The sequence below is a fragment of the Scomber japonicus genome, chromosome 9 (assembly GCF_027409825.1).
Source record: "Scomber japonicus isolate fScoJap1 chromosome 9, fScoJap1.pri, whole genome shotgun sequence".
Classification (NCBI taxonomy): Eukaryota; Metazoa; Chordata; class Actinopteri; order Scombriformes; family Scombridae; genus Scomber; species Scomber japonicus.
Genome location: NC_070586.1, coordinates 14,982,875 through 14,998,645, shown reverse-complemented (window position 1 = coordinate 14,998,645; position 15,771 = coordinate 14,982,875). Strand labels below are relative to the sequence as shown.

At 38.9% G+C, this 15,771-nt stretch overlaps 2 protein-coding genes across 2 annotated transcripts in view; both read left to right on the top strand.

The window, feature by feature from the left end:
• Positions 1-6,641, top strand: part of LOC128365383 (rho guanine nucleotide exchange factor 28-like) — a 38,057-nt gene extending 31,416 nt beyond the window's left edge. Inside the window, exons 31-38 of the mRNA XM_053326094.1 lie at positions 397-528; positions 685-818; positions 909-956; positions 1,365-1,469; positions 1,602-1,766; positions 3,223-3,474; positions 5,218-5,572; positions 5,698-6,641. Coding sequence (XP_053182069.1) covers positions 397-528; positions 685-818; positions 909-956; positions 1,365-1,469; positions 1,602-1,766; positions 3,223-3,474; positions 5,218-5,572; positions 5,698-5,888 — 1,382 coding nt within the window. The 3' untranslated portion in view covers positions 5,889-6,641. The remainder of the gene's footprint in view (positions 1-396; positions 529-684; positions 819-908; positions 957-1,364; positions 1,470-1,601; positions 1,767-3,222; positions 3,475-5,217; positions 5,573-5,697) is intronic.
• A 304-nt stretch (positions 6,642-6,945) lies between these two features.
• On the top strand, positions 6,946-15,359 carry osmr (oncostatin M receptor). The gene is made up of 17 exons (XM_053326095.1): positions 6,946-7,082; positions 7,178-7,332; positions 7,461-7,614; positions 7,907-8,176; positions 8,258-8,387; positions 8,988-9,136; positions 9,404-9,537; positions 9,630-9,771; positions 10,133-10,218; positions 10,364-10,580; positions 11,042-11,227; positions 11,325-11,426; positions 12,034-12,201; positions 12,383-12,535; positions 12,773-12,854; positions 12,959-13,043; positions 13,733-15,359. The coding sequence occupies exons 1-17, from the start codon at positions 6,995-6,997 to the stop codon at positions 14,129-14,131; spliced, it is 2,700 nt and encodes an 899-aa protein (XP_053182070.1). The 5' UTR covers positions 6,946-6,994; the 3' UTR covers positions 14,132-15,359.
• The last annotated feature ends 412 nt before the right edge of the window (positions 15,360-15,771 follow it).

Sequence of the window (15,771 nt, the reverse complement as noted above, 5' to 3'; positions counted from 1 at the left end):
TAGCCTAATGACTAATGATCCTTCATATAAAATTAATTTAACCCCCCTTCCTGACCCCCCTCCACACACATACACACATACACATACACATATATACACACACGTATACTTTTATTAATTCAGATTCACAATTTTTTTTTTGGCAAGAAAATGGCCGTCACAATCAGTATGCTGTAATGAGCTAACCGCATCCTCCCCCATCTAGTCAGCCAGAATAAATTAAATCACTTGTGGGTGTGCAGAGTCTACAGTAAACTTAAAGTATATCAATAGTAGATAGTTATTAGAATTGTTTTAAAATTTAAATTCAATAAAGTATGAATACAGTTACTCTCAATATGCCAAAGACAGAACAAGCGCATGTTTTGACGGATGTTTGCTTCCTCTGTTCTGCAGCGGAGAACTTGATTACCATTGTGCAGGCTCGTGATGGCCTTTCTGTACAAAGTCAGAGCTCTCCTCTCCAAGGACCAGAGTGCTGTAGTTACAACAGCCATGGAAGCAGCATCCAGGAGTCTCCCTCTGAGCGTGAGTCACAGATAAACAATACACTGCAAATATGAAAGCAGTTTTGTAATGTCAGTTCCTGCTGCGTGCATGCATACATGCTGCTTGACCACATTGCTTAATATGTCAAAGTTATGACATTGACAATGTGCCTTTTCTTTTCTCTTGTTTCTACAGCTGATTATCTGAGCACGCTCAGTATGAGCTCTACCTCCCTTGGATCAGACAGTGAGTTGACAGGGCTGGATGGTGTGTTGTGGAGCTCTGCTGTTGAGCTAAGAAGAGGAGACACCAAAGAAACATTATTAAAGGTTCAACCACAGTAGTTCACTATGATAAATGTTTGTTCGTGGATAAATAAGCATTAGAGTCCCCCCATTTAATAACATTGTGTTCTGTAGGTGGCAGAGAGTGTCCAGAGTCTCACGCAGCTTCTCTACAGTCTGCAGGTGAGAAAAGACGCAAATCTCAGTATACGTGGCTGACTGCAGGAGTAAGTATTTGCCTTCATGAAAGATAGGGTTAGCATTAAATGTATCAATCACTAAGATGTGACCAGGTTGATTAGGGTTGGTTTGCAGTAGCCGGTTCCTTTTTAGATACATTAATCATTTATGTAATCTTTCCAAAAAAGTCTTGTGTTTTTAGTTCTTTAGATGCCAGCTTTTTAATATGTAAGTTATTTCTATCTGAACGTTTCTCAAAGTCAAACAGATTATATGGAGCATTTAAAGTAATTGGGTTGTATAAGCTGGATCAAATTCATTAGAATACTATTGAAGCCTAAGCCTAAATATGGTAATGGTTATGTTATAATGGCTGCAGTGTGATCAGGTATCTCCTCCATGTGTTGTCAGGCTGCTGTGACCCTCCAGGACAGCTGCTTTGAGGTCCAAAAACTCCTCCTTCAGGAAGGAGAAAAACCTCAGCTCAGGACCCTCACTTCCCTCCAAAACAACCTGGTATCAGTCACATGATTTTTATATCCAAATACATTTTTTATTACATACAGACCAGTGTAGTTGTGTCAGTCAAATTCAGTTTCCCCTTTTTGAAACACTGACGTGATTAATCTGGTTTCTTTTCTCGTGCAGGAGCAGGAGAAGCTAAGAAGTATTGAGAAGAAGAAGGAGGAAGTAGAAAAGAAAAGTTTAGACAGGAAAAAGGAAGAGGTTGATGAGGTACAGAAACTCTATGTGAGGCTGAAACAAGAGCAGCAGCGCTGGGACAAAGAGTGTGTGGCCAGAGAGAGACTACAGGTGAGCCTCATGCTGATGTTCAGAGTTGCACGTAATCTGTTTAGTCTCACTCCCTTTTCTTTCCTTTCTCTGATTCTCATGCCATGGCAGCTGAAAAATTGTGTGGTTGTTGTGTTGTGGCACACTAAAGCCTCATCCATATCTTTCATCTACCAGCTTCTGATTATACCACATCCAAATTAAAGTTGCATTCAAAAAACTTCAAAAATTCAAAAGGCTGTCACATATCAACAAAACATGAAACTATGAATTCAACCCCTCCTAATCAGATATCTTTGAGACAGTATGAGATATCAGTGCAGTGTGCACTGCAGTTTAGATGTTATTTTGTGGTTTTGTTGTGTAACATCCTTTTTCCTTTAACTAAATGTGGGTGTTTCTGCCTGAACATAAAGTCCCACATTTAACTAGTTTATAAACGTTTGCAAAAGGTACTGTATATTCTAACCCTACACACAAAATACGTTGTGTGGCACCATGTATAACGTCTAATTAAATTTAGATTTGAAAACATGCCAAAGAAAATACTTGTTAGTAGAGTGTGGGTTTCCATTGTACTGTTGACATTTTCTTTGCTTCGGTTAGACTAGTGATTAATACATATAGCATTTTTATATAAAGGAAGTCAGACAGAGCAGAAGAAACTAGGCTCTAAAATCTTGCAGTGCCAGGACATTCCTAATACATGTGGAGAAATGAAATTGTGCCAACTGGGACAATACAATGTGAATTTTTCAGAAAGCAGCTCAATTTTGAGCCATCACACTCAATTTATTGTCTATTTTTGCATATGTTTGACTCAGTGCAGGAATATGAAAAATACACAAGCAAACACTTAAATGGGCTTTTAAACAAAGAACACCAAAAGCGACTCTATTATAACCACAGAAAAAGAAATAAGCGTTGGCCGAACTATGTACAGATGGGTGACAAGTTTAAGGAAAAGCAAAAATGAAGTGTCTTGGTATGAAGTGAGGCCACCACAAGCCTCCAGAACAGCTTCAGTTCTCCTTGCCAAGCCTCTGTTTGAAGGATGAGCTCTATTCTTCCTCAAGATATTTCCTCATTTATAAATATAGCCTACAACATTTATTTAATCAGGCAATCTCATTGATTGCAAGAGAGACCTGCGTACTGCAGATATAGAAAGAAAAACATAGACAGACAGGACATATAGCATAGAGACAATCAGACATTATTAAATAAATTTGAAGATCAAAGTCTATATTTTGTTATTTGGTCTTATGGAGATGGTGGTGGAGAGCATTCATAGGTGTTCAAGTGGGTTGAGAGTTGGTGATTGTAAAAGCCCTTGCATTTTACTCACATCATTTTGATACTCACCAAACCAATCAGAGAGCCCTGGTGCACGGAAGCATCTGCATTTGATGTGATTCTCTACTCTTTTAATCAGGTTTTTCTTTTAATTTGTCCCCCGTCTGCATTATGTTCACAGACTGAGCAGGAGAGTTTGCTGGAGCAGCGGGAGCAACAGTGCTTCCTTGAGGCTGAGCGACTGCGCTGCGAGCGTGAGCAGCTGGAGGCTCAGCTGCTGGAGTATCAGCAGAGTCTGGACAGACTAAAGGAGGGCCAGAAGAGTGTGGAGAGGGAGAAGGAGAAGATTGAAACCCAGCAGAGGCTTCTCCAGAGCTGGAGACACAACCGCCAGAGCAGCCTGCCTGTTACAATACCACTGGATGGATTCAAGGTAAGAGGTGCATGGGGGAGGATGACAGGAAGGTGATACAGTAATGAAGGGAGAGAATATAAAAGTAGGGAGGGATGGGGTGATATGGATGAGGATTTACCCTTTTAGGAGAATCTGATAAATTAAGCAAATAAAAATCAAGTGGCTGATAATATCAATTACAATTCTTTTTTTCTTTAGCACTACAACAACATGGTTGCCAGGCGTCATGGTATCCACAACATCCAGATATCAAACATTATACAGTATGTTTAGGATTATGGACAGGGGCTCTTTATACATCACTGCATAATTTGTATAGGTTTTCTTGATTGTCAGAGCATACAGCACAAGGAAGGTAAATTACATTTTAAGCAGCAAGAACAAGGTGGCAAAAGTCACCAATCACATTATTCTCCAATTGTTGGCTAGTTATTTAATTCTTCGTGCCATGTCTCATCAACATAGCGTGTGGTGTGTTCCCCTACCCTTCGCAATTTCCTGGTAAAGTTTTGAAACTACTGTGTAAAAAAAAACTGAGACAAAAATACAGTTATGCAGTCCAAATGTATTTAATTATTAGTGGAAACCGACAATATTGTGTATCAATATCGTGTAGTAATAAGTAATGTGCCGGCCTGGCCAAAAAATCAAAATAATAAAAATGTAAAAAACACTAAAAAAAAGCTAAAAAAGAAAATAAAAGCTCTGTTTTGCACTAGGCCATGCCCCTTTAACAGTTCTCCACACTGGCGTCACTCAATTTCAAGGTATTATCACAACTGACAAAATTCTCATGAAGTCCAGCCTCCTCCTTTGTATATCAGTGGGGTCCTACTAAAAGACATTAATTAGTGTTTGTTAATCAATTATCCCACAGGCGATTAACACCTGGTCCACCAAAATACCCCAATTTGTACAATTGAACCACAAAAGATACTAAAACACATTTTGGGCACTTCTTCAAAAGGCATTTAAAATAGCATATAGCAACAAACACCCCTCCAATTCTACCAACCCCCTTTTATCAGCCAATGGTACCCATTTGTTTGGTTTTGGCAGTTCCAAGTCTAAACAGAGGAGTGCACGTACAGCAGAAAAGAAACAGAGTACAAACAGTTAGTTTTGCTTTCTCAACACTTGAACAACAAACAGAAAATGAAAACACAAATACTACTTCCTGTATCTTATTTAAAAATGCATTCTGTGCACTTTGTTACGCTATGACCCACATTAGAAAAATAAACTTTAATGCTATGCTAACAATACACCACAGATACTGGCGTGATCTAATTATTAATGGAAGTGGCCATGCGGTATGTGTGCATGCTAATGTGAATATTACTTTATAGATCACGAGCTAACCCTGCAACATACTGAAACTTCCAGTGTACGCCAGTACCCTTATTTGAAGGAAATATTATCATAACTGTAAATATCTGAGAAAGTTGTACTTTTCCAATTTGCATTTTTCTCTTAGTTTCTGAAAGCTTTGTAACGAGTTATTCAACATTATATTACAGGAAGCAGTCTAATACCTTTATTTGTTCAGTGCTTGAATCCAGATGATTTGGTTTAAATTCTGAATTGTGTGTAGACATCTAAGCTTTTTTAAACTGGGTTCACTAATTGGAGCTTAAATTTCTTGATAAATGACTGCTAATGACTAATCAAACTCCCAGGTATTTCATTGCTTTTTCAATAGGAGTTCATTCAGGACATTCTTCAACTTATCATCTCACATCAATTTTTTGAATTTCCCAGGTGCCCAACCACAGTCGCTCAGGCAGCTTGGATGGTAATTGTTCACTGTACGAGAACGAGGCGGCTTTACTCACCTCCCTCCATCAGAACCACCTCCACCAGCCCACCAACAATAACCACGACCAACGTCTGCTCTCTGCACCAAAGAAGAACCGTGATGGGCCCCTGCACAACTCCAGTTACACTGCTAACCTTGGCCTCAGCGCCAGCCTCTACAACAGCCTCAACACTCTGCTGAGTCAAACTCATGGCAAACCGCCTCCAGATGGTCTGACATACCCAAACTACAGTAACAAAGACACTGTCTGCCCCTACAACAGCAAGGTTGCTGCACAGCCACAGAGGACCAACAAGAGTAAGTGTACTTAATGCATAGGAAATAAGTTGTAAGACACTGTGAAGAAATTTGCTGAGTTTCTTTTGTCTTTGTCCAGTCCTCCAGTACATTTTTGTCTTGATAGTCTGTTTTTCTCCTTGTAGCAGACTTCAGTCCACAGTTGGACCAGCGCTCCCTGGGACCCTGGAGATCAGAGGTCACGGGCCAAAGACTTTACGAGGATGACTACTCTTCCTCTCCCTCTCTTACCCCCCTTCTTCCCCCACAGGCTTACCTCTCTCTTGAAGGACAGAATGGGGAAGAGGGGGGCGAGGAGAACATTGTTTATCTCTGAGAATCATGAGAGACAAACGACCAATGCAAGCTGCCTGATGTATAACTGGACCGACAATAATATACTTGTTGCTTCTATGTGTTTATGTATGTAAGTTCATTTTTAAAAATCTGGGTAATCATGTAAGGGAATAGTTGCTGGGAGGAAGTATACACAGATACAGTATATGTGCCTTTATCAGTGTCATTCTCCTCTTGCCTGATGAAACCATCTGTGCCTTTTTCCCCCTAAACAAGCTCTTTGTAAATCAGCTTTTATACTTACTGTATACTCTCAATGTCAGTAGATCAACATCTTATGTAAATCAGTGGGGTTTTTTTTTAGTATCTGTTGCACTTGAAGGCAGAGGTACCTATGTGCCCCAACCACTGGGACCTAAAGCACCAGGTAATTGGGACAAACGTATTGATATTATTTCCCTGTTAGCACTTAAAGCAAATGGAAATATTTTAAAAGCCAATTGAGCCATTTCCCAAACTATGTACAGCATTAACAGCTTTCTTATAGAGTGCTATTATTTCTCTGTGTGATCTTTAATAATATTTATAAGGGATTGTGAACATTTGAAAGAAATAAGATAGACTTACATTGTATAAATATTAAATATATGTATAGTTTTATGGAAAGGCTACCTATGCACACTACATTGGAAGAGGATCTTATAATTTTTCTCACTTAAGTGCCAAAAAATCTATCTTGCTATCTGATATTATAAGTGATTTCTGTAAAAAAAAAAGAAAAAAAAAGTTGTATGTTTTCTGTTCATTTCCTTTTCTGACAAGTTGATAATTTATTGTTTGTAAATTGCTTCATGCACTGTCGACATGAATGATATGTTGTTTGATATGATGTGTTCTCTTGTAATCTCTGTAATCAGAACTGTGATGTGTCATATATTAATATTGTATTGCATATAAAGATACGGTTGCAAACTTGTGTGTTTTTGGAGTCAAGTGTTACAACATAGCAACATCAGTTTGACATTTACACCAATCACAAGATGACGCAATACATTTACAGTTACTGTGGGCAGGCTGCTATAAACGATTGACTTTCAGTTCGTGTGCTCTGTCAATGGTCTTTGATCATTTCGCTATGAGGATAGGATGATGGGTTTCAGAATGTCTTTTTTTAACTTGCTTGGGTTGGTTCTGATATTTTCTGAGAATAGCAGTGGACACAGCATGGACACTGGTGAGTTTGATTTGTTTTATATTCTCTCAGGCTATTTTAATGCTCGTTAAATATGTCCTGTAACTTAACATACGTTGTGTTGCGTTGTGTGCCAGTTTTGCAGCCAGTGAAACTGAACATCAGTCATCTGCAGAATGCCAGTGACAAGCAAAGCCTCATGGTGAGCTGGCTGGTAAACCACAGTGATTTAGTGCAGGGAATTTATGAGATCCAGATCAGCCGCACTGAAAACCACACAATTATTTACAATGTGAGTATTGAGTGTTCTGCCGTATTTAACTGCATCCCAGTGATTGTAGTATTGATAGTACTATGAACATTTGCTATGTTGCTTTTATTGGAATGTAAATATTACATTTCCTCTGTTTGTTAACCTAGGAAAATGTGACCGTGACTGCTGTAGATTTAGATGAACACACATGGACATGGTCTTCTGATGTGCCTCTGGAGTGTGTTGATCATTCAGTCAGGATACGACATTTCTATAATCATTCTGTCCCAAGCCCCTGGAGCAACTGGGTAACCAACAAGGGTGAGATTATGTTACTCTCATCTTTAATTGCCAATGTACATACATAAAACGAGACTAAATAAATCACCTGTGCCTCATGTGCGACGTACCTCTGATAAGATCACAACATCAAACAAGTGCAGTTCAGTGCAGTTTTATCAGCAAGAGTGAGGCACCCATTCTTTGTCTCTTCCCCTTCACCAATCTCTACATCAGAGTTTCTCAATTGTTGCAGCATATGTTGAAGGGATTACAGTTATTTTTTGAAACACAGCCACTCATGACAATATACTATAACTCCCACAACCTCTAGGAGCTGAGGTAAAGGATAAGACCAAGATATTTCCCTTCCAGCGGGTGCTGAGGGAGGGCACCACTGCTGTGTTCTGCTGTGTTCCCCCAAGAGGAGTCAACATCACCAGTATGGTCTACCATTATGAACACCGTATTGTCAACATTGGAACCAGGGTCAAGGCCATTGCTGTTGACAACTTGACCATCCCAAAAACATACATTAAAGCTCTGTTGGTCAATTGTACTGATTCAATGGGCAACAGTGTTAATGTCTGGAATTACGTCGGCTGTGAGTTTGACTTATTGGTTTATGGCGTTCATTTATTTTACTCTTCCACAGAATTTTAATGTGTCTGTCTGCTTGCTGTAGTTCCTCCTGAGAAGCCCAGAAACCTCAGATGTGTGACCTCAGACATGGAAACTGTTATTTGCACCTGGGATACATGCAGAAAACGAGACCCATCTGATAAAAACAAGCTAACACAAACTCTCCACATAGTGTAAGCACACAAACACATTACCAAACATTCAGGATGCATTTCACCACAGAGCATAAGACAGATATGGGTTTGACGTCAGTGTTTTTGTAAATACTGGTCCAATATGTACAGTATCTAAGGGGAACAATACAATATAAAATATCTTTTGTATTTTTTTGTCCTAGATGCCTCACTGGTATTGTCGTGTCTGAACCCCATTTATATTTTTTCACTGATGTTGGTGCTCAGCTCGGCATCTCAAGTAGAAAAAGTCTTCACTATGTTACTTTACTGCTACGTAGTTTATTGGTTAATAATTCATATTTACGTCATTGCTTTTATACAGATTAAAAAACAGCATGAAATTACCCTTTTTTTATATTTGCAAAGGTCAACAATGATGTTTTAAATACAAAATATATGTTTAATTCATTTGGAGCTGTCTCCACAATCTTCAAAGCAAACTTTAAAAAATGACCACACTCAGCACGACAACACAGTGCTACATAAAAAACCGACAAACATCAGAGAATACTGTGTCATGCATTACAGTGTTTTTTCTTAATCAAACCCCAAACAAATACTTTACAAACACTCCCTTCTTTGCTGTTGAAAACACAGAAATTCTGACCAGGCTCCCATCAGCTGTGTGCAGTCATCCTGTAAATTCCCAGCTGTCCCACAACTGGAAGAATATAACATCAGTGTGGTGGTGAGAGACCAGCTGGGAGAAGAGACAGAGAGCTACAGTTTCAACATCTCTGACAGAGGTTAGAGGTCACACTAACATCTATACTCAATATGGCATATACAGTTGTAACTGTACACTTTAGTGGTGTTTTAAAGCCTTAAAGACCCAAGAAACATGACTAGATATAGTTAAAATGCTGGTAGGATATGCATCTTTGCTTATGTAACCACTGTTTATGTACATACTGTGGTGATAGTGCTGGGGCCCACTTCCTGTTGTTAATTTCAATGTAAGACCACTTGAGGGTGTAATTTTAGTAAGTGTATGGATTTTATGTTGTTGTCAGTATTCCCTGTCGTGGAGTGGAACAGAGTGAGCCCTGGGGTGACAAATGCCACTGTGTCCTGGATCGTATTGGGGAACCTAATTCAGCTAGACATTCTTTGTCAGGTCTCCACAGACCCCGGCAAAATCACTTCTGTGAGTTAAATGTTGTGTAACTATAATATTTATAAAGCATAATCATAAGTTTTAATGCTTGGCGTTCCTTTCTGTTTGTGTGTTTGTTACAGCTGAGCTGTCGTAATAAGAGCGGTCACTGCAAAGTCAAACTGGAACATCTGCTTCCCAACACCCGCTACTCTGCCACGGTACGCTGCTCTGTCAACAGCAGACTCTGGGGTGAATGGACACGTCCTGTATTCTTCATAACCTGTAAGTACAAAAAGTCTGTTAACAAGATATTAGGATGTATCCAATCCAATGGTCCAACCCAAACCCAGCTTCAGTGGATTTGGGATCAAGACGATGAATAGGCAATAAATTACCCTTCAATATTCAGTGACCAGGAAAATTTCCTTTCCCCCTCCAGATTCACTTTTTTTTCTTTATACTGTCTATAAGAAGGGAAAGGCAGTTGACCTAATAATACAAGTCCTACATATCATTAAGTTGGTCCAAACACAGACTATAAACTACTGGTAGTATTACATTGTCAGAACAAACAATGAGTATAATGTTTGCAGGAATTGAATGATCTGGTGATGAATAAATAATCTTGATGTGCTTTCCTCAGATCCATTGGTGACCTTGGATGTATGGAGGAGAATAAAGCAGGTGTCCTACCTGCACAGTCGTAACGTTACTTTGTTTTGGACTCCGGTGAGACTCATCTGCTTTTCCACAGATGTATTACTGTATTTTGGCACAGATATTGGACTGATAGCACCCTAAATCTTAACTTTGAGAATTTATGCCATGACAGTATGAACTTTTTCCACCTTTCATGATCCAATTTATTTCTTAGCGTTTTGTTGGCACACCAACCACAGAGAAAATCCAAGGCTACACAGTTCAGTGGTCACAGGAGGGCCAAAATGGAACAAGGTGGAAAGACAGCAGAATGATGACCCAAGCTAATGTCTCCATCGGTCCAGGGCATTGTGAATTCACTGTCACAGCTGTACTGAAGACAGGCCTCTCCATCCCCGCTCATATCACCATCCCACAGAAGGATGACAGAGGTGCGCAACTCATATGGAGACAGTTGAGATTCTCTGAAGTGACACACCTCTGAAATATCTCTTGCTTGCTTTTTTGTAAAATGTCATTTCCCCTAACATTTTTTTGCCCTTGTTAAGTTTGTGTCTCTCCCTCTGTCAGTTGAATTTCTTCAAAACATATTAATAGACTTCTATAAAAATGGAGTGGACATTTAGATGATTGTGATGATCCCAAGCTTGGATTTCTGAAAGAAAGGGGAAAAAAATTGTGAGAGAAAGAAATTTGGTGAAGGTGCTCGAGGAAAAAAGGACTCAGTGTTACTAGAGGTTTGCACTCTGCAAGTTGCACTGCAAGTGGTTGCAACATTTATAGTTTTGAAAATCCAACTGCATTTACAATGTTATTTCTTTGTCAGCCCCAGGAACTTTACATGATGAGTAATAAATTGGTTGATCTAATCTAATCTAATGTCTCTGAATAGAAAACCTCTTAGTAGAGAAGCAGTTGGACAGCGGCTCAGTTCCTGGTTTCAATCTGTCCTGGGAGGAACAGAGCACTGCTACCTGTGGCTATACTGTGGAGTGGTGCATTCTTGGAAACGCGGTACCTTGTACTCTGATATGGGTGAAGATGCTAGAAGGAAACACCACATTGTCCCTACCTGCTCGTAAGTTTATGTTTTGTTTGTTTTCCGTCAGTAGTCACTGCATATGCAACATTCAAGACAGTTTGTCTTGCTTTGTAATTAATTGCCTCTTTTGCAGGACATTTTAAAGCAGGTTGTAGGTATACATTTAATATCTATGGATGCACAGAAAATGGACACAGACTTCTGGAAATACAGACTGGATACTCACAGGAACTCAGTGAGTGCTATTACTTACTTTATTTGAAATGTGTGTGTCCTTGTGTTTCTATTTATCTGAATGCTCATGCAAGTGTCCAGGCAATTTTCTGGTCTCATAAGCAAATAGTAGCGGGGTTTCATGTATGACAGGACAATGAGACATACAATGGGAGACATTAGCTCTAAAGCACACAGTTATGTAACCCCCTTTTAATAAGGTGTGGCAGCTAAAGTTTTGACACACTGACACATCTGAGACTGTAATGAAGACATCCTCTAGACATCATCTCAAAGAGCATTTTCTTTCCTGTTTGTCAGATATGCAGAGATGAGTAACTAAACAAACAGAGACAAGAAGGCAACTGACATATGTCCTAATCAACTGAAGTCTGTGAACACAAGGTTTCATTTTGTAGAGAAAACAAATCAGTGACAAATAAAAAGACACAGTAACCACTTTCTATCAGATGCAGGTTTTTGCAGTATATGATGACATCAGCACAATAGTGTGGGCGTCAGATTTTTTTTAAAACTCCCTGAAAGTTCACATCAGTTGAGGAAGTAGATGACTATTGTTTTTAGTCTGACTATCTTCTCTCCTTAAAACCAACTCCCTTTCCCCTCAGAATCTGTACAGCCCCTGTGTCTGGTTGAACCTGTTCAGAGTACTTCCTCATCTGTGACACTGGAGTGGCTTTACAACGAGAATGATCCAGCTCATCTGGCATTCATCACTGGTTACCTGGTTACATGGCAGGAAGTAGTGTCTGATAGGCAGCCAGGTCATACGGCAAGTGAGTACAAAGCATAGTTAATATGTCTTTATACTTCAGGTTATTAAAATTCTCATATAAATATATATATTCTCATATATTGGGATGTCAGATAATAACTATGCACATGGCTGGAGTCACAGCCGAGTGAGGATGTTTTTTCAGCAATAAGAACAAGATTTATAATTTTGTGTGCATCTAGATGTGTTCAGCAAGTCAGTGGAAGATCCTCACAGCAAGTCTGTGACAGTAGAGGGTCTGCAGCAGAACCATGAGTACAACTTTTCTGTGAGTGCTCTCACTAAGGAGGGTCCAGGACAAGCAGCCAGGATCATCATCAGGACCAGAGGCAACTGTGAGCTCCAGATCATCCAGTGCAATCACATAGCTGCAACTAAAAACTGTATTGATTATTTTTTTTGTGTTATAGTCTTTACTAAAAGTTAAAATTCACTCATTCATTTATGTACGGTGGCCTGGAAGTTCAAAACAATGTAAATTTGTCTCAAACTTTTTAAAAAGTGTTTACCATTTTGTATTGTCATTTTGCACTTCCAGGCCACCGTACTTATGTGTTTATTGTTCTGTTTAGATTCTGGTCACTTGGCAACGATACTGACTCCCATCCTGCTACTGCTGGGCTGCACAATCCTTCTGTGGCCTCAAAGGAGAATGTGAGTAATCTCATCCTTAAATCTTCACCTAAGCACTCATCCAGCTGAAGAAGACCTGGAGCTTTTCTCTTCCCGCTTTTATTTTTTACCTCTTTCTGCTCCAGACTGAAGAGAGGGCTGAAGCAGATATTTGCTTATCCTGCTGGTATGCACATAAAAACTCCTGAGTTGGACAGCTTCCTTGATAAGGTATGGACAAACTACTGGATTAGTGTAATCTGTGTAGTGTGCTGGAAATTTAAAAGAAATGTATTGAAATGCTTTGGATGCAATCTACACTCCCTCCCTCCACTGTAGTTTCAAAAAGTGATTGACTCTTTGTTTGTAGTTTATTTGAGATTTATTGAACCTCTTAAACACTTCCAGGTGTTTCTACATATTCAGGTGGCTAATTACCATTACATTCTGTTTTTGTTTTCCATAATTTGCTGATGTCACTCACATTGATTATCACACATCACGCACATCATTAGCCAATTAATTGGTAGTTACAGAAAGCACCTCACCTATTGGCTTACAAAATAATGATAAACAATCAGCTTTTATCTGTCATGATTTTATTATACACACCACCTCCATATAGTAGATATTTTCGAAACACAGAAGCTGACAACTAAAATGTTACTCAGTGCAAGAAACAAAAGGCTCCTGTAAACACAGTAAGTCATCCCTGGAAATCCCCATAGCTGACTTACCTGCCACACACACACACACACACACACACACACACACACACACACACACACACACACACACACACACACACACACACACACACACGTTTATACTTTAGGCTTAACTTATTTGTAACTCTTTGCCTTAAATGCCATTACTCATACAATGCTAATTATTCCATCTGCATGTGCATATTTGTGCAGACTGATCAGTGGCTGCAGTCACAGAAGGTGGAGGACTGCATCAGCTGTGACATTGAGATCCTAAATACTAGACCTCCTCTGAATAAAACAACCAGGCTGAAAGATCCTGAGCTCCTGAACACACCATGCTCCTTTGCTTCCCAGTGCTCTACCTCATCCTTTTCACCTTCATGTGAGCAGCTCCAAGCAGACTACTATCCACAGTCAGCTACAGTGCTTTGGGAAACACAAACCCAAATCACATGTATCACAAACAAGGCTTACTTAAACATAACAGAGAAAGATTGGTCTGAGCCACAACAAGTTGCTTCCAGTGAAATCACCAGCTTTGACCCCTCTGAGTGTCAGCAGGAGTCATGCAGTGTTATATATGGTTACATATCCAATGAAACTTTCTAAATATAATGTCCAAAACAAAGCTGAACATTTTGAACTTTATATGTGCATATTTTTCATTTCAAGTATACAAATGCTGTAAATAGATGCTTTGTTTATCAGACATAATGTAAATCTGCACATGTTCAATGTAAAGAAAGCAAGTTTTTTTATTCACTCCACATTTTAACATATGCAATTTGTGATTTGATATTTTATTTTTGTAAAAATGTTGCATTAAAATGTCATCATAATATACTGTATAGTGTGTGAGCACAAAAAAAAAGATGGTAATCTAAATTTTAAACAACTCTGTTGCAACATGGTGCAAAATGAATCTGCTGGTGCTGTTTTAAGTGAAGTACTGTATATAAAGCAGAGAGAGCAACCTACTGACAAGTGAGATGTTATCTACAGGATGCAACTGGTCACACTGATAAGGCAGCTGACTAATGTGACAGAGAAGTATGCATCTTATCTGGAAAATACTCTGATTACTTGCTGGTTTTATCAAAACATATTTCCTGTAATTTCTTCATCAGTGACTAATGACTGAGAAGTAAAATTTATTGTAATGGCGCTCTGACTCAAAACATACAGCAAGCAGTACACAATGCACTTGTCAAAACAAGTAACAAGTTTTCTGCAGTCACAGCTCCCATTTCATGTAAATATTCCAAGACATTTTTTCACAATATGAAATATATGTTAGAGAAGAAAAGAATCCTGACTGATTGGCTGATCTTGTTCATCAAGTTTGCCACCTGTTGGTCAAATAATGTTAAAACAAACACATATGAGCATGGCGTTAACAGATGGGGAATGACAGTTTGTATATATGTTTTCTATAATGCTATAATAAACAATAGATATGAGCAATGTTTTAGCAAACTGCAAAAATGCTCCATGTTATTGTGATTTAAAAACACAGTTTACAATATCATCTATGACTAGCTATTCGAATATGATTTGTACAATTCCCAGAGCTGGTATTTTTAAAGTTGTGTCTAATATTCAAGTTTAAAAAATAAATATGATTTATGGTCTTCAGTGATTAAATCATAATTTATGTGCAATATACATGATAATGCTTGTTTCAATCCAGCTACCATCCATACTTTCAGTGTTATCAGAACTCGTCCCACATCTTCCATCCAGATTTTGAAAAATGCAGATAAACTTATGCTAGATTGCACAGTTTAAATGTTAAGTATCTAATTTATCAGTTTTGAATTGGTCTCTACTCTGCTGAATTCAGAAGAATCTCCAACCAAATACTCTTTTAAGCTCCACCAAACTGCATTCCCTGCTCATAAATACTGAACAAATTCAGCTACTCCAATAGCATGTTGAAAAAGGGATATTTGACAGGTTGGATCAGTGACTGCTGGACATGATACACCAGTGTAGGATGGCTGGCGGCATACATCAGTGACCAGTCTGGGTATTTTCAATTGTGATCAACTTCTATGAATATGAGGAGAAACATGCTCCCCAGTGATGGGTTGATACCCATCACTGGGGAGCATGTTTCTCCTCACACTGCCACCTAATCTGGTACCAGCTTGGTTTAATTAATTCACACATGAATCCATCCACAGCTTCAGCCCCACACAGATTCTTCATTTCCCTCTTACACTAAGAAATATGTTATGAAACAAATA